This window comes from Phyllopteryx taeniolatus, chromosome 18 (assembly GCF_024500385.1).
Source record: "Phyllopteryx taeniolatus isolate TA_2022b chromosome 18, UOR_Ptae_1.2, whole genome shotgun sequence".
NCBI classification, from domain to species: Eukaryota; Metazoa; Chordata; class Actinopteri; order Syngnathiformes; family Syngnathidae; genus Phyllopteryx; species Phyllopteryx taeniolatus.
In genome coordinates, this window is record NC_084519.1 from 9,988,957 (window position 1) to 10,012,481 (window position 23,525).

The 23,525-nt window shown below is 39.8% G+C and overlaps 1 protein-coding gene across 7 annotated transcripts in view; it reads right to left on the reverse strand.

Annotated features, from left to right (window-relative positions):
• lama2 (laminin, alpha 2) overlaps nt 1-23,525 on the reverse strand; it is a 160,762-nt gene that overhangs the window by 96,949 nt on the left and 40,288 nt on the right. For all 7 annotated transcript variants that reach the window (XM_061753381.1, XM_061753379.1, XM_061753378.1 and 4 more), the window contains exons 6-14: nt 21,902-22,081; nt 20,368-20,457; nt 18,181-18,298; nt 16,114-16,292; nt 15,938-16,037; nt 13,925-13,982; nt 13,209-13,311; nt 12,048-12,188; nt 9,825-9,989 (exon numbers count right to left, since the gene is read on the reverse strand). In XM_061753381.1, the coding sequence (XP_061609365.1) occupies nt 9,825-9,989; nt 12,048-12,188; nt 13,209-13,311; nt 13,925-13,982; nt 15,938-16,037; nt 16,114-16,292; nt 18,181-18,298; nt 20,368-20,457; nt 21,902-22,081 (1,134 nt within the window). The remainder of the gene's footprint in view (nt 1-9,824; nt 9,990-12,047; nt 12,189-13,208; nt 13,312-13,924; nt 13,983-15,937; nt 16,038-16,113; nt 16,293-18,180; nt 18,299-20,367; nt 20,458-21,901; nt 22,082-23,525) is intronic.

A 23,525-nucleotide genomic window follows, 5' to 3' on the forward strand; every position in this document is an offset into this window, starting at 1 on the left:
TATAATGCTACTGCAGATCCTCAAAAAAGTATTTATGGGATGATGTTATTTCTTTAATGAACTTTCATTTAAATTGAAATAAAATGTGTGAAAACAAATGTTGATGTTGGTGGTGGTGGTGTGGTGGCAGTGTGTTGGTGGTGATCCATTGGTTACCTCAACTGCCTCAAAGTGCAGAGGTCGTGGAATCTTATCTGGGATGTAGCCTTCCTGTGTGGAGTTTGCATGTTCTCCTGTGGTTCTTTGGGCTTTCTCTGGGTATGGATGGATTATTATTATTGCTACTCCTGTTGTTGTTGTTAGGACTATTGTTTAATTATGTATTACTTCAGCTTTCTTCAGCATCTTTTTAAGATTTATAACTAGAAAAAGCAATATTGCATCAATATATTGCTTATAAGATGTTTAACTAATTTAACTCTTTTTTTGTTAAATTTGTGCATATCATGTGCATTTAAGATAATTTGAGTATTTTTTTCAGGGGTTTACGAGCATTTAGAAGAAAAATATGTAACATTTTCAGTGCTCACAATTTCTCCAATTTCAGACATTCAATGTGGAAAGCAATCAAAGCTTTTGCCATGGCAACCTAATGACCAAATCTCTGCATTAGGGAGAGGAAATTCTTTTATTTCCTCTCCACCATGGGGAGGAGAAGAAAGCAAGAAAGCCTGAAAGCATGGTAAGAGAGAGTAGAATTAGAGGGGACAAAAACAAAAGAACAATAGTGGCACTGACACGCTGGCAGCTACAAAAGGCATCAGTGTGATCCCCCTTGAGAGACTCACTAAGCCTGTTATTAACTCCTGGTGACCGAAATAAAGAGGAAGAAGGTATCATCCTCACGGTCAGAACCCCAATCAGAAAGTTCACATTGATGTGGATACAAAGAAAGCCGGGCCACTTTACACAAATGAAATGACCTAATATGGACTTATAACGCATAATCAAAGGATTTCATCACTGCAAGCACTTAAAATATAGTTAATATGAGCATATAACAAGCAAGAACCGGGATAAGAACATGGAAGGATGATAACAAACACATGGGAAAGATGAGGAAAACAGAAGTAAAAAAATATTGGATAACATTCATAGTCTCTTCTCAGAAGTGTGCGTTTAGTATTCAACAAGGATAGGTATAAAAATGGCATATACACACACACACACACACTTCAGTTTTTCCCTTGGCCCTCCCACCAGAGCCCCCATGTGTATGACAAGCGAGCTTTGAATAATTTTGCATATGCAAGTATGTGTTTCCGACCTATTTTTATTACCTCTAACCAGACAATAATGTATTTTATGTTGTTTTTTTTACATTTCATTTTAAATATTGGGAATCGCAGCATAACAAACTGATACAAAAATTGATATGATCACTATACAGAGATGGTACCTCAAAACTTGGACACCTTAATTAGTTACTGGACGGTAACCAGGGGGAACGGTGAACGACTGGTTAGAGCGTCTGCCTCACAGTTCTGAGGACCGGGGTTCAATCCCCGGCCCCGCATATGTGGACATTTGCATGTTCTCCCTGTGCCTGCGTGGGTTTTCTCCGGCCACTCCGGTTTCCTCCCACATCCCCAAAACATGCATGGTAGGTTAATTGACAACTCTAAATTGCCCATAGGTGTGAATGTGAGTGCAAATGGTTGTTTGTTTGTATGTGCCCTGCGATTGGCTGGCAACCAGTTCAGGGTTTACTCCGCACGCCCGCGACCTTAGTGAGGAGAAGAGGCTCAGAAAATGGATGGATGGATGGACGGTAACCAGGGTGTGTTATCATCCGTTCCAGGCTGCACTTACCTAAATTTGCATCCAACAAGGAAAAAAGTTGAACCAAAAAACATATCGGATACCAGAAGAAAATAATTGAGCAGCAGGTAACGCTATTCCACTGAATAAAATATACTTTAAAAGGTGGAGATGAACTTGAAGGTCAAAGCATTATTGCACGGGATGTCACATGAGAAAATCTCATGAAGGCTCAGGTCTGCCGGCATCAAAAGATTAACTCTGAACGTGTATTAAAATAACTGGTTAACTTCTTTTTACACCTGTGTGGCAAGTGGTGTTAAAAAGGTCCTCATTCATCATTATCAGCGAAGTGGAAGGTACAGTATTTGTATAAGTGGTATATCATATAACATGATACTTAAAATATTGTCTATACAGTTTTTGCACAAGGTTTTATAACGGCAACAGAATGTAATGAGAAAATAATTCATCCATCTCTTATTTTTTACACTTCATTGAAGAAGATGAAAACAATTTTGGCACATGTTGACCACCACAAAGTATTACACCTGACATCATGGACTGTGGTTCTCGTGTCTTTCAAAACACAATTGGCTGGAAGCACAACTGCGTGGTATAAGTGTAGACGTGTACTTGTTCTACCTTGTGAGTAAATGGCAGATTCCAAACAGCAAATTGTCCAAATTAAAAGAATTACAATTTGTAGGCCCATGTTATAAACACAAAGTTGTGACATGTTCAAATAAAACTGTGACTATGAAAAAATAAAAATCCGTGGCAGCTGAATGAGAAAAAGATCTCATTTGTACTCAAATTAGCTTGATGACATAAATTGACTTGTGAAGGTACAAAGGTATTCATGGAATCCTCAGAAAACATACTGTATAGTTAAGAGATTAGATTGCAGCCTAATCCCGTAATTCTACTACATTTCATATCCTGTTTTATGATGAGTATATTCGTAAATAAAATCACAGGATTGACATGCAAGGCCCCTTGCACACACTTTACAGACACACAAATGTGTGTGTGAGAGCAAATTATTTGGCTGACAAAAAGCGGCACTAATCTGCAGTGATAGAAGTAAGGGCATCTTTTCAGCCATGTAAGTGGGGGAAAACGAAGAGGGAAGAGAGGAGAAAAGAAAGTGGAATGGGCAAATCCATCTCATGCCATTGTGACCAGATTAGGAGTGACGGCGCACACCAACGTCTCACACATCAATTCTCTTAAAGCCGGTCACGGCTGGTGATCCTGCCAGATAAATATTTTCTCGCATGAAAAAAAAAAGTGGTTTCATTTATCAAACTGTGATATGTCACAGGGACACAGACTGGAGCATGGTTCTGCCTTTTGTTAGGGTTGTTGTTGGACAAGGCAGCATGCAGGGAAGATAAAACAGATGAAAACAGATTGTAACACTAACTTTGAATACTTTGATGTGAAAGGCAATCCCCATCGTGTGTCAGGTTACACTAGGGTCTATGTTCAGTAAGGACACTTGCACATTCATCCATTACACTTCCATCCATTCCTTTTGTCTCCCACTATACTCTCCATCGGTCTATCCCTGTCACTCCTTCCCCAACAAGTGAGGAAACGTTCCTGTTTTTCAGCCTTCATCTGAAGTGACAGTGAATCTGTTAGTGTAGCTGGGTACAAGGTAGATGGAAGCAATTAGTCTACTTGACTGGTTTGACTGATGGCTGATAAAACTGCTGATAGCTTGGATACTGTTTACTGAGAACTGCTTTAAAGAAGAATTGGGATCTACCAAAAGTACTTAACCTTTGCTGGATGACGACACTCAAGAAATAAGTGATGGAAATGCAACAATCCAGAGAAACACGCAAGTTGAACAGACACATTGCAGCCTAAATAAAACAAAGCCACCCAGTAAAAGGTTCACATGCATTTACAGTGACCCCCAAAGCATCCATTCATCCACTTTCTACCACTAATCCCATTCAAAGTCATGTTTGAGTTGGAGCCTATTCCAACGGAATTTGAGCAAGAGGCGGGGTACATGGACTGCTTGCCAATCACAGGGGATTTATGGACAAACTACCATTCGCACTCACACCATCACTGAGAGGTCACTGATGGTGTAGTGGTACACTCGCCTGACTTTGGTGCGGGGCGCGTGGGTTCAGTTCCCACTCAGTGACAGTGTGAATGTGAGTGCGAATGGTTGTCAGTGTCTATATGTGCCCTGCGACTGACTGGCGACCAGTTCAGGGTGTAGTCCGCCTTTCGCCTTAAGTCAGTTGGGATAGGCTCCAGCACCCCGCGACCCTACCCAGGATAAGCGGTGTTGACAATGGATTGATGGACCATCACTGAGTGGGAAATGAAGCCATGTTAGCACAAAATCACCCAAGTGATTCACACTCACTTACCATATCTCAAAATTGAACTAAAGTACAGTACTTGAGAAAATGCATTTAATTACATGTGGATGTATATGGCCCAATGACTGGATTTGCCTTGGGCTCCCTAATGACTAGCTCTGCCCCTATATATGAATATTGGAGAACTTTTCTAACAGGTTTCTTACACTAGGCCAGGGGTGTCAAACTCAAATTCACGGTGGGCCAAAATAAAAAATTGGGACAACGTCACAGGCCAAACTCAATATTTAATGAAAAATCACTGCAATGTGCCTGTTTCCCTTCTCTGCAGAAATGTAGCGTTAAGGTTTATCAAATGACAACAAACTTAAATTTTGCTTAAACACTGAATCTGGAATAAACAAACATTAATATTATAAACACATGAGAAATCAAATTTGCATTAAAAGACATCAGTGGTATTTTTGTATTTTTTTATTTAAATAGATAACATTAATTATTTTGTCTCTCTATCTTCTATTTATCAATCTCCAACTACCTTTCTTTTTGATGTTAATCTTTTTTCAAAGGCCAACAACAAAACAACCCCCCAAAAATAAGAATGTCCTTCAATAAAAATCTAAACCTCAAACTATTAACAGTCCCTGCCTAGGAGTTGATAAAGGGCATAAAAATGATCAATTATGTTATCTTCTTTGTTCCAGACAAACAGGTCTGGCTACTTTAGTGAACAGACAATCTGCCTCCCACCTGTCTTGGAAGTAACCTGTTTTCCATCTTTCGTTTGGCCATTTTTGGGAAGGGGAAGTGTAAATTTGCTCGAGGAGACTGGTAGGATAGTTGCTAACGACTGCAACAGAAAGGGAAGGGGCGCTCGCCGGTCTAGACTGATGGGCCAACACACTAGCAAAGCATTATGGGATTTGTAATATTAGTGACGCATGTGCTATATACTGGCGGGCCAGCTCTAATACACATTTAATATGGTCTTGCGGGCCAAATATAATTACATGCTGGGCCAAATTTGGCCCCCAGGCCTAAGTTTGACACTCAGCCATTTAAATGTCTTGATCCCTGTTGGCCTGGGATCACACTGCCCATTAAAATAGACACATAGATAAATACTTGATCAATCCTGTGAAGGAAATTAAGTACAGCACCTGTATTTAGAACTTATCTTTACGATGGTCCCGATATACGCTGATTCGGGGTTACGAACTGCATACAATGAACTAGTTTGGCCAGCGGCAAAAGAAGACACTCAATTACCGGAGTTAGTGCTTTGTGTTTTTCATTTGATTGTTTTCAATTTATAGCCTACAACTGCGTTAGGATGGGTTAGCGATAGACTTACAGCGCATTCTGAGTAATGTACAACCCAGTAAATGAAGGACTCACTTTATTAGGAAAATAAGAATTCAGGCTTATAGTATGCGCCATTAACTGTGCCATCATTTCATTAAACAGCACTATTACTGCATTTATTGCATTCAGTCTGTTCATTTCTATTGTGCAAGGTGGTAGTTATCGTTAATAACTTGATGAAGAATCACATTGCGGTATTTAAATGACACATCTACATTGCACATGCGCATGCGACCAAACTTGCTGTGGCCTCTTTTAACTGTGAGTTGTTTCTCGTTTTGTTTTCTCTCTATTGTGCAAGGCGGTGGTTTATATGAATGACTGGCAAGAGGAGTGAATTAAATTGTGTAATACAATATTTTGAGGGGAAAAAAATTACTTCCTGCTACTTTCAAATGTGTACTAATTTCTGAAATAGAGTGATGTCATCAGCATCCATTGTTTCTGGCGGATAAGATTTGAGAATATCCGTGTGAAGGAGCAGTCCTTGGACCCAGACCAGCAATAAAATACCAACGTGCTTTCTGGACCAATGAGCAGCCACTAAGCGTGCTGACGGGCCAATGAGCATCCTTGGCTTGAACGACACTGCAGGTCATGCATGAATTGAGGGCATTATCACGCACATACTCAGACGTACGTATAGTCACGGCTAGCTTGTCATTACACGTCACTTCCAATGACACGCTCTTAAAGTAACAGAACGTTGTGTGTGTGTGTGTGTGTGTGTGTCAAGTCACAGAGTATCTCTATAACACAATCTTAGACTGAATCAAATAATCACTTTTTCATACCGAATACACACAGACAGCGTATACAGTGCCATTTGTTGCTCATGTTCTGATGCATCAGTTCTGCTTAGCTGTCCCCATTGCCTTTAAAAAAACATCATCATCTGACTGATAAGATGTGTTCGTTCGTGTCTCAGCTGCCCACGTTTAATGGTGCTATGTGTCTTTGTATAGTCATGTCTGCTTATACTTAAAAGTCATTTACAATGTTAAAACAATTTGAGTACATTTTTTGTGACATGTCCAAGGCAGCCAGTTTGAAGGTTTACAACATGATCTTTAATTTAGGCTTGAGTTTAAGTTTTGGTTCATTGTTAAGGTTTGATGGAGGTACAGGTATAACATGTGTGACACCCCTAATAGGTTTGTATGAAGAAAATGAATAATTTTGAGTAATTACCAGAAAGGATTATGATGGATTATGCGCACAACGACAGAAACCATGGTCCCAATTAGATGATCTAATTTTTAATGCTGACATTGCTCTAGTGTCACACAATCACCAGCAAATACGGCAAAAGACTCAACTGTCCAACACATCAGCCAAGATTGACAGTTAGGAAAAATAAAACCAAAGCAACTGATGATGGCATTGCACTAGATTGGGAGACTCTTGAAGACGTCATTAAGGAGTGTTATTTTAAAATACATCAACGCAATAATTGGTAATGCAAGGTCAGCAGTTTTCATTACTATGAAACTAGTCTGGCAGTCCAAAGTGATCACGCAAGCCGCTAAACTCTGTATCCTCAACAGCAATGAAATGTTCAATGGCTTCGAACGGGAGAGTTCATTGTATTTTAGCATTCCGATTCCAAAAGTGAAACTCATAAATTATACAGATTCATTCAACACAAGGCCAATTCCAACCTCATTTCCATATTAAAATCTTTTTGGCTGTTTCTTATGTAACATGCTAATTTCTTGGAGATTGTAAAACGTCTTTTGCAGCTGTAAACTAAAATCATCAAAAAATAGTTTGTGTCGCTAATCAATGAGTTTTTTAACTACAGAAACACATGAGGTTTTATTCTAATTTATTGTGATGCACCTATATAGTGTACACAATTTGAGCCGTATCCAAATAAAACTATGGCCTGTGATTTACACACACATAACCACACACACAACTCCTCGAAGGCAGCAGCGGATAAATGACCATGAATCCATAGTATCTCCAGGGTTTTCCCCGACGGGCTAGATTAAACTTTACTGACAAACTCTCACAAATTTGAAAGTGATTGAAGGGAAGCAGAATTGGAGACTCTAAATTGCCCGTAGGCATGACTGTGAGTGCGAATGGTTGTTTGTTCCTATGTGCCCTGCGATTGGCTGGCAACCAGTTCAGGGTGTACCCCGCCTCCTGCCCGATGACAGCTGGGATAGGCTCCAGCACGCCCGCGACCCTAGTGAGGAGAAGCGGCTCAGAAAATGGATGGATGGATGAAGGGAAGCAAGTTTCCAGTGTGTGTCTGACTTTTGGTTTTGGCAGGCTGTCTTTGTTTACCCAGTCCTTCTTCCTTGTTAAGATCATTGTGGCGGTGTAGCTATTTTTGTAGCTCAGGGGTGAGGAATCATTTTCCTATCAGGGGCAATTTTAGTATTTCAAAAGTCCTTCAAGTGTCACACTAAATGTTCTTGTGATATCGTATGAGCATTGGTGTTGCTTTTTAAAAATATATATATTTTGGTGCATTTTATAAAACTTTGTCTGATGTTTTATTTCTGTTATTTTATAATAAAACCATACTGATGGGCAACAGGCTCCCAACCCGTGGTAGAACTGAATGTTCACAATGGTAAACTGTAATGTTGCTCATTGGTGAAAAGAGACTTTCAAGGTACAAATCTGTGTGAGTTTGTGTTTGCGTGCTATGAGATAAACAAAGTTTATTATGGAGTTCAACAGGCAAAAACACTCTTTACTCTAAAAGAGACAGAAAGAGTGAGCGGGATACAGAAGCAGAAGAGCTGAGGGGAGATCGAGAGGCATGATTAAGGAACATGAGGAGAGAAAATGGGAGTCCTGGAGAGACAGAGTGAGTTAGACGAGGGGGCCCACAAAAAGAAATGGATGGAGGGATGGTTGGAGGGATGAAGGGGAAGAAGTACAGACAAATAAATGAAATGACAAGCCAGGGCCTGCGGGCGGTGAAGTAATGAAATGCAGCAGCAATCTCTTCCTCGAAGCCATGACACCCAGACAAACCTCACAGGCAGTCTGCTGTAGAACAACAACTTCACTTCACAAGCATGGACTCCAGCTATTTGCCAGCTCAAGTGTTAACGTCTAATCATGGCTACAGTGACAAAAGAAAACGAGGCACACGCTCAAATAGTCGACATTAGCAGAAGCAGATCCAGAGAAGCAGCGCTGGGGGGAGGCAGGCATCCCAGCAGGATATGCTCTCTCACAATGCGTGGTATCTTCACACCATTCATTCTTAGATCACGCACACATTTGTTTGTGCAAGTCAATCCTAATGATGCAGCCTTGGGTCAGATATTACACATTTACATCACAGACCCACATGGGACCTGACCAACTTTTTTATTTTTTATTTTCTTTTACAAATTATTGACCAATCTCAAGTGTTGAAAATGGCTTCCTCTTTAAAGATGCAGTGTTATATAATGGCTCAACAAAAGTGACGATTTTAGACATGCGAGGATTACAGCCAGTGATATGAATGTATAATCACCTCCTCATACTTTTTTTGTACTATACACAACTGCCCCTGCATTTCATTGTTATGCGCAACTGCCCCTGCATTTCATTGTTATGTTAAAGGTTCCATGCCACACCTATATTTTTGAAATTCTGCTCTGACCGACTGGGCTAGGTCCTGAGGCAGAACCTCTTTCCTGAACGCATCCACCTACGGCGTTTCATCTCTTCAAATGGACCGTCATGCCATCTTAATTAACATTGTACAGCACTATACTATGTGATAAATGTTGGCCACGTGACATCCATTGCAGCCTGAAAGGGGGATCCTTCCATCTGTGGTCCCTTCTCAAGCTTTCTTCTTTTCTCCCCAAATGGGGTTTTGAGTTTTTCCTTCCCTGGTTGGGGGGGCTTTAGATCAGAGCTTGTTGTCAATCTTTGTCAACTGTGGGCCTGTGAAGCCCTATGAGACTCTTTTGTGATTAATGGCTATAGAAATAACTTTGACTTGACTTGATTTTTTTCATAAGCTTTGACACCCTTTTATGGGTTGGAGTTCAAGTTTACACTAATGTGTTGTGCTTTTTCTTGGTCTTTTTTGTTTATTTCTTCAAAATGCCACCACTGAAGGCTCCCAATGATGGCAAAAAAGGTTCTCAGCTTCTTAGTAAAATCGACAAAGAGTAGAATGCAATCCACTGAAGAATGAACTATGAGTGAATGCATCGCTCACTCAAAGTAACGGATGACTAATGTTAAAAGTGGTTACCTACTTTTTTCACACTTACTGTTCATCACAGTTAAAATGCCTTAATGTTAAACGCTCCCATTGTATATGGACTTGCATTATGATAGATTTAACTACGCAGTATGTCTTCCTCTCACCTTGTTTCCCAGGTATGATTCAGGTGCATTCCAGTAGTAAGCGGAGCCAAGGTTGTCCACAACATCTGCATGGTGGACACTTAGATATTGAGGTGTCTCTCTGTGAATAGGCCACACTGTCCGTCCTGAATCTCCACTCAGGTACCAGCCAGCCAGTGTGCTCTCCTGTGCAACAGACATTCAAAAAGACGGACAATGTTCATTATTGAGTTCTTTAATTCAGTTATTCCCAACCACTGTGCTGAGGCACATCAATGTAGCAATGTGACAAGATTACCCAAAAATGACTTTCTGTCAAAATGTTGAGTCTGGTTGGAATGAACACTTCAATCTGAGTACAACACAGCAAGAATTTTGAAAATAAGATGATGCATTCCAGAGAAATTCAGTTTTTCCCCTCTTTGGGATTGTTTTTGTGTGATATCAACCCAACATCTGATCAAAAAATGCCTTCAAATTGGAATAAAAAAGTATGAATTCATTATTTCTCAACATATCTCCTAAACCCTTCCATTTCGGCATCTACTCGGGGAACCCCGATTGGCTGACAATTTTCAGTTAAAAATATCCACCAATGCTTTCAGATAGGCTCGACTTAAATAGCGCAAATTTAACATTATGCGCGAAAAGGGCAGTCTGGGCAGCAAAATAGGTCATGTACTTTAGTCATCTATTGTTTTTTCCTGAATTTTTTTGTTTTGGAGGATTTTAGAAGCGTTTGACGTGCTCATGACATGTTTTTTAGAAAATTCACAAAGACGGCGCTCATTTGTCACGTTGTTAATCAATGTGTTGCGCGAGATCATCAAGTGTGCGGTGGGAAATTGTCCAATTAGTTGGTCCAAAATTATTATCTATTTACTACAAATAATATATTGATGCCAGCGATGTATAGTGACAGGCAGAACAATTAAATGCTTTTCCACAAGATGGCAGTAGGTAAAATACAAATATTACCTGTTGGCATTCATACCACACAGAATAATAGCTTAGTGTTTAACTAAAACAGGCACAGATTTTGCACTGAGTAAATAAATTTGTGAGTAAATTGAAGCAAAATCATGATTATTTCGTAAGAATTTTGTCAGGTGGTGTGTCGTGGGATTATTCTAATGTAAAATATGTGCCTTGGCTCAATAAAGGTTGGGAACACAGCTTTAATTTATTTAAAAAAAGAAAAAAAAGGCAGAAGAACACAGACCTCTGAAGTTGAAGGACACTTGGATCGACACTAAATTGCATACCTTCATAGATGCCCACTTGCTGCATATACCTAAATGCCTATGACAACTAATAAAAAAAATGGCAATCAAAACATAAACTCCTTGGCGTAGGTAACGATGATGCTTTGTTACATGAAGTGTCGGTAAGTGGAAATCCAATAATATCCTATGCAAGACTTTTTGGCCCTTACAAGTGCTGTATTGAACTCAAATTATGTTTTAAGATTCTGTCACACGTCAGCTTGTCAGTGTATGTGTGTGTGTGTGTGTGAGGAACACCTCAGACACACATCTGTCATGCGATTAACCTGACCTTGGCTTACCCTTTTGAACACACGCACGCACACACGCACACCCTATCAGTGTCTAAATCAAAGCTGTCATTCTGTCAACGTCCCCTCGTCCCATCCCCCGCCTGTCAGTCAAAAACTGTTTTCCTCTTTTCACCTCTCTTCCCCTCTCTCATCTTCTTTTATCCTATCTCCACTTTCCTCATTTCTCTCTTCAGTTACACACTCACCCTCAACTTACACTTTCCAATATTTGGAGTTAAAAACAAAATGTAGGCCATTGTCATCCAATACCTGGATGAGTTTTGATCAGGTGTTTTCCTGGGCCCGTCGTATAACCTTTAAGTGGTGGACTGTTGGCATTCACCTTGGTTTTCATACTGTATGCGATAAATGTATTGCCCAAAACATGCAGTGTTTCCAGGGAAAACAGCCAGCAAAACTAAACTGATTTGAGTGAAAATGGGTTCATCCCTGTCTCCAGTTCCTCTCTCTTCCTTTATGTTCCAATCTGCCTTTCCACTGTAATAATAACCTCACTTATCTAATTTAGCAGCTGTCTGTGTCTGCACTTGGATTGTACAAAGACTGAACTGCAGTTAAACACCCGCTGCGGATTCTTTCGCCTCCCCCTCAGTATTGAACAATGTTTACTTGTGAAAGCCAGAAAGGCAGATAATCCTAATCATAGTTTGTGTGTCATTTCTTACATTCTGATAAACCCACGTGGAGGCAGAGCACTGGCTCGCTACGCCCATACAAGAGCATTTCTCGCAGCCACGCAGATTGTCACGCTGGAGATTGTAGAAGCCGAGTTTGCAGCGGCCACAATTCTCTCCCTCCACATTCTCCTGTTGGAAAAAGAAGAAAGACAATGAGACAATGTGCCCTGTGAGCACAGGGAAAGATATTTATTAGGCCATTCATCCATACTTTATGTTACTGTTTTGATGGAAGATGTTTTAGTCAAGGACAAAATCTAGTTTTAATCCTCGTTTTAGCCACAAGAGGAAGAAGCTAACTTTTGCCAGCCATCCATCTATTTACTGTAGGGGTTAAAGCGACTCATCCCACTATTCTATTGATAGGCATCAACTTTTGACTGTACGTATGCATAACAAATCACAAGCTCAAATCAGAAAATCATTTTGAGAGATACATCCATCCATTTTCTATACTTCTTCTCCTCACTAGGGTCGTGGGCGTGCTGGAGCCTATCCCAGCTATTTTCAGGCGAAAGGCGGGGTAATCCCTGAACTGGTCGCCAGCCAATCGCAGGGCACATGTAAACAAAAAAAAAACATTCGCACTCACATTCACACCTACAGGCAATTTAGAGTCTTCAATCAACCTACCACGCAATTTTTAAACCACACACATTTTTATTTTTAACATTTTTATTTCTTCATTTATTTTTTTATCTGTGCTTGGGAGTGACAGCCCCTGGGTATTGGGGCACATGGAACCCCCACCTGCTATACAAAATGCAGAAAGGAGCATATACCACTACACTACTAGTGAAAATCCCATCCCAAGTAAAAAGAAAAAAGCTTTCATGTTTGTCACCCTATTGGAAATATTGTTTCATCATAGGTTAACCATATTGTCTGCTATATGGATGTTCAGGCTGAGTGATAGATGGGTCTTAATAGAATCAAAGATGAAAAATGTAACCATTTACTGTATATAAAAAAAACATCATCCCTCAGTTTTTAATACATAAACAGAAAAGAAATGACACCCTACTTGCCTTCCATGACTTCTTTATGTTTTTATTGTGCTACATTGTCCAACAGAAAAATAACATAACATAACTGCAATAAATGGTCTTGATAGTTATTATTTGTGGGTGTGGGTGTGTGTTTGCTGACCTTGCACATGCAGGGTGAAGTACACGGGTCACTGTTGCTGCTTCCCTCGATGCTGCAGTTACATGGCTGACAGTCTGGGTAGCCCATATAACCAATTGCACACCTAAAGACAAATGGATTTAATAACCGGTAGATCACAGGGTCAATCCTCCTGATAGTGGCCCCCACTCAAAAGTAGAGCTGTTACAGGACTTCTGGTGTAGAACAAACAGCTGACTTTGCAAAGCAGGTAAGCATGCATGCATGTGTAACATGCATCTCAGAGGAAACATTACACATAATTAACTGGCAACAGAGACTTGCCCATTAAAATTGAGTTAACTATGCTGCCTTTTTTACTCGCCTTAATTGTGGGCTGAATGGTTTATAGGAAAAAAGATGATCTGATTTAAGGCGACAGAATAAATTTGAATAATTACGCCTGGGAAGTCACCGCATGAGCGAAATAATGCTACAACATGCAGTGACGGAAACAAGCCAATGAAAAGACGATATAAGTGAACAAAATTAAAATCAAATGCAGCATCTATTTAGTGGGCTTAAAAGGTCATCTCAACTACAGCATATTGGTAAATAACAAATAATTAATAATTAGTTTTAATGAAAACTTTTAAGGCAATTTTCAAACACTAATTGGAACAGACAACAGCTGAAAGGTTCAGCTCACCTGTCACAAAATGTGACTGTCTCTGTGTGTGTATATATGTGTGTGTTACCTGTCACATCGCAGACCGCCAAAACCTTCCTTACAACGGCATGACCCTGGTGGCTGGGCTGTCAGTCAAACACACGCATGCACGCACGCACACGCACAAACACAGAAGTGTGTAAGGGTAAAGGGTTCTCTGTTTGAAGTGTCTGCTTAAAATACTAATACTTAAAAAAGGTATTAGGGTATATTAGTCATGTTAAAAAAAAATCTGCTAAAGCCAAAAAAAATACTAATTCAGCCCAATTCAGCCAAATTGTACAGCATTTTTGATTTTTTTTTTTAAGTCCTAAAATGTCATTTTTTTGATGAGTTCAACCAACAATGATTGAATTTGCACTATTAGCAATCTGTTAAGTCATTTTTGAGTAATCCCTTAAAACTACTGTAACAAACAGAGATATAAACATAACTTTGTTGGTGAAGTTAATAGCGCAAATAACGTAATAAGTATAAATAGTTCAAGAAATCCCATGAAGGAAAAGAATGCAAGTCATATCCATCCATCCATTTTCTGAGCCGCTTCTCCTCACTAGGGTCGCGGTCGTGCTGGAGCCTATCCCAGCTATCATCGGACAGGAGGCGGGGTACACCCTGAACTGGTTGCCAGCCAGTCGCAAGGCACATGCAAACAAACAACCACTCGCACTCACATCCACACCTACGGGCAATTTAGAGTCCCCAATTAATGCATGTTTTTTGGGATGTGGGAGGAAACCGGAGTGCCCGGAGAAAACCCACGCAGGCACGGGGGGAACATGCAAACTCCACACAGGCGGGGCCGGGGATTGAGCCCCACTCCTCAGAACTGTGAGGCTGACGCTCTAACCAGTCGGCCACCGTGCCGCCCAAGTCATATCATAATTTGGAATTAGAAAAAGTATGGAAAAAGTATTTAAAGAGCATAAATGGAAAATGATTGATACTGTCGATGTACAATGAAACTCATGCAACTCCAGTTTGTGATAATTTGGAGTTATCATGTAATGAATGTTCATATTTTCTATTTTCTGGAAGACTGTATGTTAACATCCAATAGAAACATGTTCACTTATTTCACTTGACATATTTTCAACAAGTACTGCACATCCACAACATGGACAAGAATAAAAGAATATAAATAAATAATTTTAAAAAATAGGAATAAAATGTGGTAGACAGACATACAGTGGACCCTACACCTATATTTGAGGTACCGGTATGTCTTATTTAACCAATGTGTACTCTGGTATGGCCATTAAGAATATGAAATGATGTATTCATCACCGGCGGCACGGTGCCCGACTGGTTAGAGCGTCAGCCTCACAGTTCTGAGGACCCGGGTTCAATCCCCGGCCCCGCCTGTGTGGAGTTAGCATGTTCTTCCCGTGCCTGCGTGGGTTTTCTCCGGGTACTCCGGTTTCCTCCCACGTGCCAAAAACATGCATGAATTGGAGACTCTAAATTGCCCGTAGGCATGACTGTGAGTGCAAATGGTTGTTTGTTTCTATGTGCCCTGTGATTGGCTGGCAACCAGTTCAGGGTGTACCCCGCCTCCTGCCCGATGACAGCTGGGATAGGCTCCAGCACGCCCGCGACCCTAGTGAGGAGAAGCGGCTCAGAAAATCAATGGATGGATGGATGTATTCATCACCATCTGTACAATTAATAAAGGTTTTGTGATATCTGGCATGGAACAGCTTTAGTCTATGGGCATTTTTTAAAATATATAAAACAGTATGTGCCTATGAACTGAGATAATTACTACTTGTTTTTGTTTCCTAATGGAAAAAAGAAGGTGTCCATTTGTATTATGTGAATAATGCCCCCGGTGTCTGATTAGGGCTTAGCTTTTATTAGGACAGCCTCTATTTGAGGAAATTATTTCCTACAACCGTTTGAAAATCCAACTGTATCAGAGGTTAACCACTACCCCGGAATGGATTGTGTTGAATACAATTGCAATGTACACATACATGGTTTTCATTGGAAACTAACAATATCTAAAGACAGACGAGAGAGAGTAAGTATTATTGCATACAAGGTGTCGCCCGGCTTGAGTCCTCAACACAAGACTGGCCATGAGAACCATGTGAGTCACATGAGCAAGGGATGCAGGGGTTTTCCTCCTCAGCGTTCACCTTGACAGGACACAAAGACCAATATTTAACATTTACTCATTGACTCGAATAGTGAATTCCACTAGAAGCAACCTACTCCAGTAGGTCTGTAGTAGCCGGGAACACAGCTCTGACAGTTGATACCATCTGTGTTGTCACGGCATGAAATACACACTCCACCCCCTCGGTATTGGCCGTGGACGTCCAGGCTGAGCGATAGGTCTGCTACAGTCTGATTAAAGTAGCATTCCTCAGCCTTCCCATGGCAGTTACACTCTAAAAGCAAGGACAGAGGGGGGTTTGGTCATACAGCAATTGGTTGCACACTGCTGAACTCCCCATCATACATCAGCCTATTAACACGATTCATTTGTTTCAGAGTCATCAACCCCTGTTTCATTTCTCTGGGTTGCATGTGTTTTTTTGTTTGTTTGTTTTTTTTGCTTTCGGCATTACATACAGCATGTGAGGTTGATTTTTTAATTGTGTCTTGTTTTTTGTAGTGGAAGCTGAATTCCATATAGTGGTTCTCCACAAACTATGTCACTGAGGGTAAGTTGTGTAAAAAGGATGCTTGCTGCAAATGATCATAGTCTTTTGCTATTTAATGACACTCACTTTTGGAGATATCGGTTTCTGCCAATCTACAATCTTCTGTCTGTTAATGTGCTCACAGTTATTTTTCATGTAAATAAGAAAATTGTTTTGTTTTATAGCCTGCTAACTAGGTCGCATTTAGCACCTCATGTTCTCCTTGTGACGTCCTTAATTCAGTCACATATTTAGTGACTGTCTTCTGTGTTTGTGTATGTCTTCGCCAAGTATGTGGAATGAAATGTAAATGTGATACTTTTTAAGATAACAAATTTTATCACTGTGTAATCTTGAGGGTGCTGTTTGACCTGTTTCACGCATTGCAATTGGCTGGCGACCAGTCCAGGGTGTACCTAATGTTAATTGGGATAGGCTCCAGGTCAGCCACAACCCCAATAAGGACAAGCGCTACAGAAAATAGGTGGATGGATGTAAGGAATGCAGTTGATTGACATGTAGGTATCTTTCATTAAAGTACTTGATATTAGTATAGCAACTGGCAGTCCCTCTGGAACTGCAATATGGGGGAAAACCACAAGTAGAAAGAGAAAAAAAGCAAAGCAAGCAAAAAAATGGATGCATACAAAACAACTGCTAAGCGTGTCAAATGTCTTGAAAAGAATGCAAATGTGCAGCATCTAATCATCTACATTAGAAAAGCAATTTATTGCCCAAGGATTTGGCCCTCGAATCCCACACTCTCTTCACCCATGCACATCCATGTGTGGTTGGCTTATACATTAATGCAAATATCACAGTCCTATGATTAGCTGGCTCGCAGCCTCCTCCCACTGTTTATGCATAATCAATGAGACCTACAGCACTCATCAGTGTCACATATCAGCCTGATGGAATAATAGCAGGGAGGAAGACAACGGCTGGTTTGATCTTAAGATCGATAAAGGGCCACGCTCTGGGTTTGATCTCGCGGTTGGCACTGCTACCGGTGTGAGAAGACGTTGCCGTCACATTTTAACTACAGAGTCAATGTCATTAAAATACAGTTAACAGATTAATGTGTGCTGCCCTTACCATTGGAATGTGATTGTTTAGTTGTAATACCTTTTTGTTACACATCAGTGGCTTTCAAACTGTGTTCCCTGGATTCCCAGGGATCTGCAAGCTGTAACTTGGGGGTGCGGTATATTTTTTTGTCATATCATTAAAAAAAAAAAAAAGTATGTACACTACCGGTCAAAGGTTTTAGAACACCCCAATTTTTCCACCTTTTTTTAAATTGAAATTTCTCATTTTACCCTGAAATGAAAGCACAGACCAAATAGACTATTCAAGTTACAAAAGATATCATGGAATCAATCTACAAACAAAAATGTATTCTAAACCTTTGACTCATTAAAGTAGCCGCTTTGGGCAGATATAACAGCTAAACACACTTGAGGCATTAACTTGTTTTTATAGTTCACACGAATGAATAGCTTGAAAACTGAAACTGAAAAATAATGTCCATTTCAGAATTATACTAAAGGCACAATTCTCCAGACTTTAACTTTCTTTACTTGTTTGTTTGTTTGTTTGTTTGCTTGCTTTTTCATGTGGTGCACCAACTTACGCTCACAAACGTGTCGCGTGACGAAAGTTCCAGCCATCCATGCTTGTTGGTGGTAACCAGGGCAACAACGATCGCAACTCTCTCCGCATGTGTTGTGTTCACATTCACAGCTAAACTTCTGCAAGGACACACAGATATTAAAGAATGTTAATCAGACAGAACCAAACATGGGTTAATTGCAAGAATTTCTGCCTGCGACATGGTTGTTCCAAAGTTAAATGAAATATCTTTACATTTCAGAGTAGCTACCTGAATCTATCAAATGCCTAAGGATGTCAGAATATGTTGTCTTCTGTATACTTAAAGTCAAAGTACATAAATACAGTATAACATCCAGCATCAAATAACTCAAACATGCAGTAAAGACCTTTTGTCTAACCTTTGAGGTTGTGTTTCTCCATAATCATATATGTGTTATTCAGTTGTTAAGAAAACAGTGAAGGAAATGTGGCTTCATGTGGCTGAACAACAATCAATTCAATGTTCAAATAGATGGCTGCAAAAGGTAATTACCAGAATTTGTAAGTGGCCTATCAAACAATGTATTCACAAGGGAGTGCAATAAAAGGATCTTGTTTCCCTTCCCACATTATCAGCTGGTAACAAATGGGTTCACTACCACCTTCCTGAGAGAAAAGAAATCATAACACAGTTGGAGCACAATACTCCAATAGAAGACATCTGCCAATTTAGAGCTTTAGTAATTCAATTTAGTACTTTCTGTAAATTGGTTGATGAGGAGAGGCTGCCAGATTGAACAGAGTACAATAGCGCATCACGGGCCAAGTTTGGTTATTTTGGCACGAGTCAGTTTCCCACCGGCTTTTATCTGATACAAAATGCTCCAGCTCTTGGCTCCATGCGGCTTTTGTGCTGAGTACGCATCCTAACAGATGTTCAGTGGACAATCAGTAACAAATCAGCTCACAGGTCTCCATCGTATCTGCCCTCTGAACATCTGCCCAGGATTTAACCACAAGGACGGGTGACCGTGTAGAAGAGCTAATATATTGTACCGAATAAACAAGCCATATTTTAGATTATATATACTGTTTTGTCCAAGGTTGTTATGTTCCTGTTCACATTCATTTTTTTAGGAAAGAAAATAAAATACTATATTTATTTGTCTTTATTTTTTGCAAAAAATGGAGGGATAACCATGTTGACCGAAATATTGTTTGGAAGAATATTGGGAGAAATTGCTGCCATCTGATTCAAGACAAACAATATTTTGGAAATCCATCCAAACCTGAAAGCCTCTTAGACATTGTGTATGATGATGGTGATGATCATCATCATTATCATGATCATGTTTTGTAAAGCGCTTATTTTGGCTGGGGACCCAACTTGGTAACTAACTGTATTCTAGGTGAAACATAATATGTTTCCTTTGCCAGTAAGCAAAAAAACAAAATAAAAGTGAATATGAAAAGAAATAATGAAATATGGACCATTGGTATCGTAGTGATTCCCATAGCTGTGACTTTAGCAGCAGAGGTGGGACCAAACTCAAACTCAACTCAAAACGGGATGTGAAATTAAAAGATGATGGAATGATAAAACCTAAAGCTGGCTATTAAATTAACACATCACTCTCTATAATGATAAATAATTTTAAAAGTATTGAATTATTCTCCAATAACTGTAATGTCTGTAGCGATAGATAAATTATGCATTCTGTGAAGGAAATTAATCCATTCCAATGTATGTATAAATTAATCATAATTAATGATGGACCAATGCATAATATTTAAATATGCATATTTCCCCCCCCCCTTTGACTTGGGGATATATGTAGATTGTGCTGGAAAGATCTGAAAAAAGCTACAAAAGAGCTGGCACACCATACACAAATGACATCACTTAATTCAATGACATCATCAGTTTAAGAGAGAAACACAATTGTCGCATCGGGGTAAGGCTTGTTTCAGCCTGAGGACACGTGCAGGACAAGAGGCCACGAATGTGTGAGAAAAAGCGTGAAAGATCAGGTGTCTGCTATCAAACACTCGACTGTTTGAACTGACAAGCCAGACAACACCTGTGTCCCCTGTAGGAAAAGGTTTGATATCATGGCGGCACGTAACAAGCTCAAAGCTTGAGGCTACTTGATTTTTTTTTTTAAACATGTTATTATAAGAAGCTATGTTATCTTGACATGCATATGAGGGAGTTCAGTGGTTTTACCTTGGTAACACTGTTGAGTGGACAGGCCTTTGCATGACCATAACAGATGCACATCCCTCCGACCGAAATATCCTTAATGGAGTAGTAGTACTGAGGAGGAACAACATGAGCACATTCATGAGTCTGCAGACAAATTGATGTGATGACATCCTACCTTTAAAGTAACACTATGTAAAAAAAATGGACCTTGAAGTAGCACCTTTCATGAAAACAATAGCCTCTCGTCATTGCTTTGTGAGTCATTTACGTAAGTCATTTAAAATATTTGTGGAGCAATCAGGACCACCTTATAACTTGTGTTTGGCATTGAGATTCATTGGCTTGACATCACATGACCCTACACTCCCTTCCTAAAGTAGTGGATCAGGGAGGCCAACTTCTTTACTTTTTGTTGTAGACTGAAAACATTTGTGTTTGACATCAAAATACAAATATATTATATTTGTCGGATATTTACATTTGTTTGATGATCTTAAACATTAAAGTGGGGAAATCATGCAAAAACATAACAATTTGAGAAGGGGGCCAATACTTTTTCACGGCAATGTATATACATAGACATTAAGCGCTATTTATTGTTTGAAACAAATTCATGTAAGAAGGCACATCAGGCAACAAAACACATCTGACTATCACATGTTCGAAGATTTTTGTTCACATGAAAAATGGGTGGATTTGGACAAAAGGTGCTCGAAGATCAATACCTGGAAATAAAAGCTGAACTGTTGATGTGTCTTTAGAAGTCAAATTCAAATGTGATCAGTCAATGGTGAAATATAAAGGAATTGGCCTCACGGTTCGAATAATTCTGGAGGAGAGTATTACAATTTGATTTTGCATGCAGAAAGTTACGTACATGTTGGTGCACAGTGGAACCCCCGAATACCTGCGGTTCTGGGATTTTTTCTTTTCTTTATTCTCTTTGTTTTGGGGGGAACCAACCCCAAAAGCGCTTATTGGAGGTTTATCCCCACTTATTCAATAATTTTTGGGGTAAACAAAAACAAAACAAAAAATGTGCAATGCAATTTGGATTTTCACTATTTGCGGTCCGGCCCGGTCCCTTTCCCCCATAAATAGCGGGGGTGGGGGCTGTATTCAACAGCTCTTCGCTCCTGAGTGAATTATCAATAAATAAAACACAAATACAGAATAAACATTATATGTTTCAACCAATATATAGAACAGAAGTGCAAGTCTTATACAAACAGTCAATCTCTTGAGCTCATGAGCTTGTTACCACAGCAAATTTGTATTTAGCACGATTAAAACAATACACTAACCAATACAGTGGAACCTCGATTGAATGGACCCGGAACCAACGGACTTCTGACTTAATGGACAGAAAATCAAATTTCTTGAATGGCTTTATATTTCCCTACAATGAAAAATAAAAATTGCTGGTAAGATGTATTGAAATATACTATCATAAAGTTTCATTAGAACCGTCGTTACAACTTAAAATCCCTTTCCAGATTGACAGATATATGTGCCCACATGAGAGGGATGAAACAAGATGTATCGTCAGCCTTACCCGTCTTGTCACAATGGGATCGATATCTTTGGGGTCATGCAGTGTCAGCGTCATGAGGTCTGCATTGAGCGTTCTGATCCTCTGAAAGACCAGTCTGATGTAGCGTGCTGAGGTGAAGTTCAGCAGGGTCGGGGAAGGGTCATCCGCACTGGGACGACCATTGATTAAAGAAGTGTGGATCTATACGAGGGAAAGATGGATAAATAGTGACGTGGAACAAATGAATGAAACAAGGCAAACATTAAAGGTGGATAAAGTCTGTTACAGTGACAGAGGTGAAAGGCTTCTTGGGTAACAGAGGGAAAAGGACAGTCGCCAGAAATCACACACACATCTACTGTACTCAACTTTAAATCCCCCCTACAATCTTGTAATTTTTGTCAGTTGGCTGGTATTAGGAAACACTCTCAGCACGATGCAGTCCAGTTATACACAACTACAACCACAATAAAAACTTTAATGAAATGTTAAATGAACACCCCTCGGATAGCATCAATCAAAAGCAAAATTATCTTTATAAAAAAATGGTTTTTTTTGGTTCTCTGGTTTGGTACCTCATTAAATATTTTTTTTAGATGTACTGTAAGTGACCTGTGGGTGGGATTGATTGAATTCATTTAATTAAGTTCAAGACATATGCAGAGAGAGCCATGTGATTATAGTGTGTTGTGGTAAGAAAAGGTGTTATTGGTGATCGTGGTGGGTTGGTGCAGTCTACAGAAGCTTCAACCTGTCACAAAGAAAGGTACACACTGAAACGTTCCCTTTTCTGACAAGAGCACACTGTAAAGATATAGCTAGCATATGCAGTGGTTACTATAGTATGGGAAATCTCCAAACAAGCATTAAAGTCACATTGAAAAAGTTTCCACTCAACTTTAATCGTAATAACTGAATGATAAAAGCGAAATACCCTGGTAACACTCAAAAAGTCCATATGGTTGAATAAGTTTGAATTTCACTGTCATCTACAACGTTACACAATACCACCAAATGTATCTTGAAAGACCTCATCAAATCTCACGAGTAAGCATTGAAAGGATTAGGGTGTTTTGCTTTCTTCTTTCCTGGGAATATTCTCATCCATCCAAGTCATTTCATTCTCAGGGCACTTGAATCAATTGCAACTGGACGGCAGAACAGTCCTGTTGCGATTGACGCAATGCCCTGAGAATGCTTTCTTCTTCAGCATTTTTGTGGCTGTTTGCGTCACTGAAGGTAGTAAGGGAGTGGTAAGAGGAGAAGAATATCCACTAGAAGTTACTGTGAAGTAAGCAGACTTGCCAAGTGTCTCTGAATGTTTCAGTGCCATGAAAATTTGAGATGATCGCCTGGAGCCATGTAGATGACTGAGCAGAAGTGTTAGCGCTGTTAAGCGATGTTCAGCGCTGTTATTATTATTAGCACTGTTATGTATATTCTTGTAGGTTTCCGGTTCCTGATTTAGCATTAGTTTGACTTGAATCTTTATGTGTACAAATGACTTTGATTGGGATATTCTGTGACTGGTGCTGTGTATTTATGTCCCATTTGTCAGATGCACTGAGTGAAGATATTAGCCGGCATTAGCTTCACTAGCTGTCGGTGTTATTGTTTTTAACAGATTAACATTAGATTTGTTTAC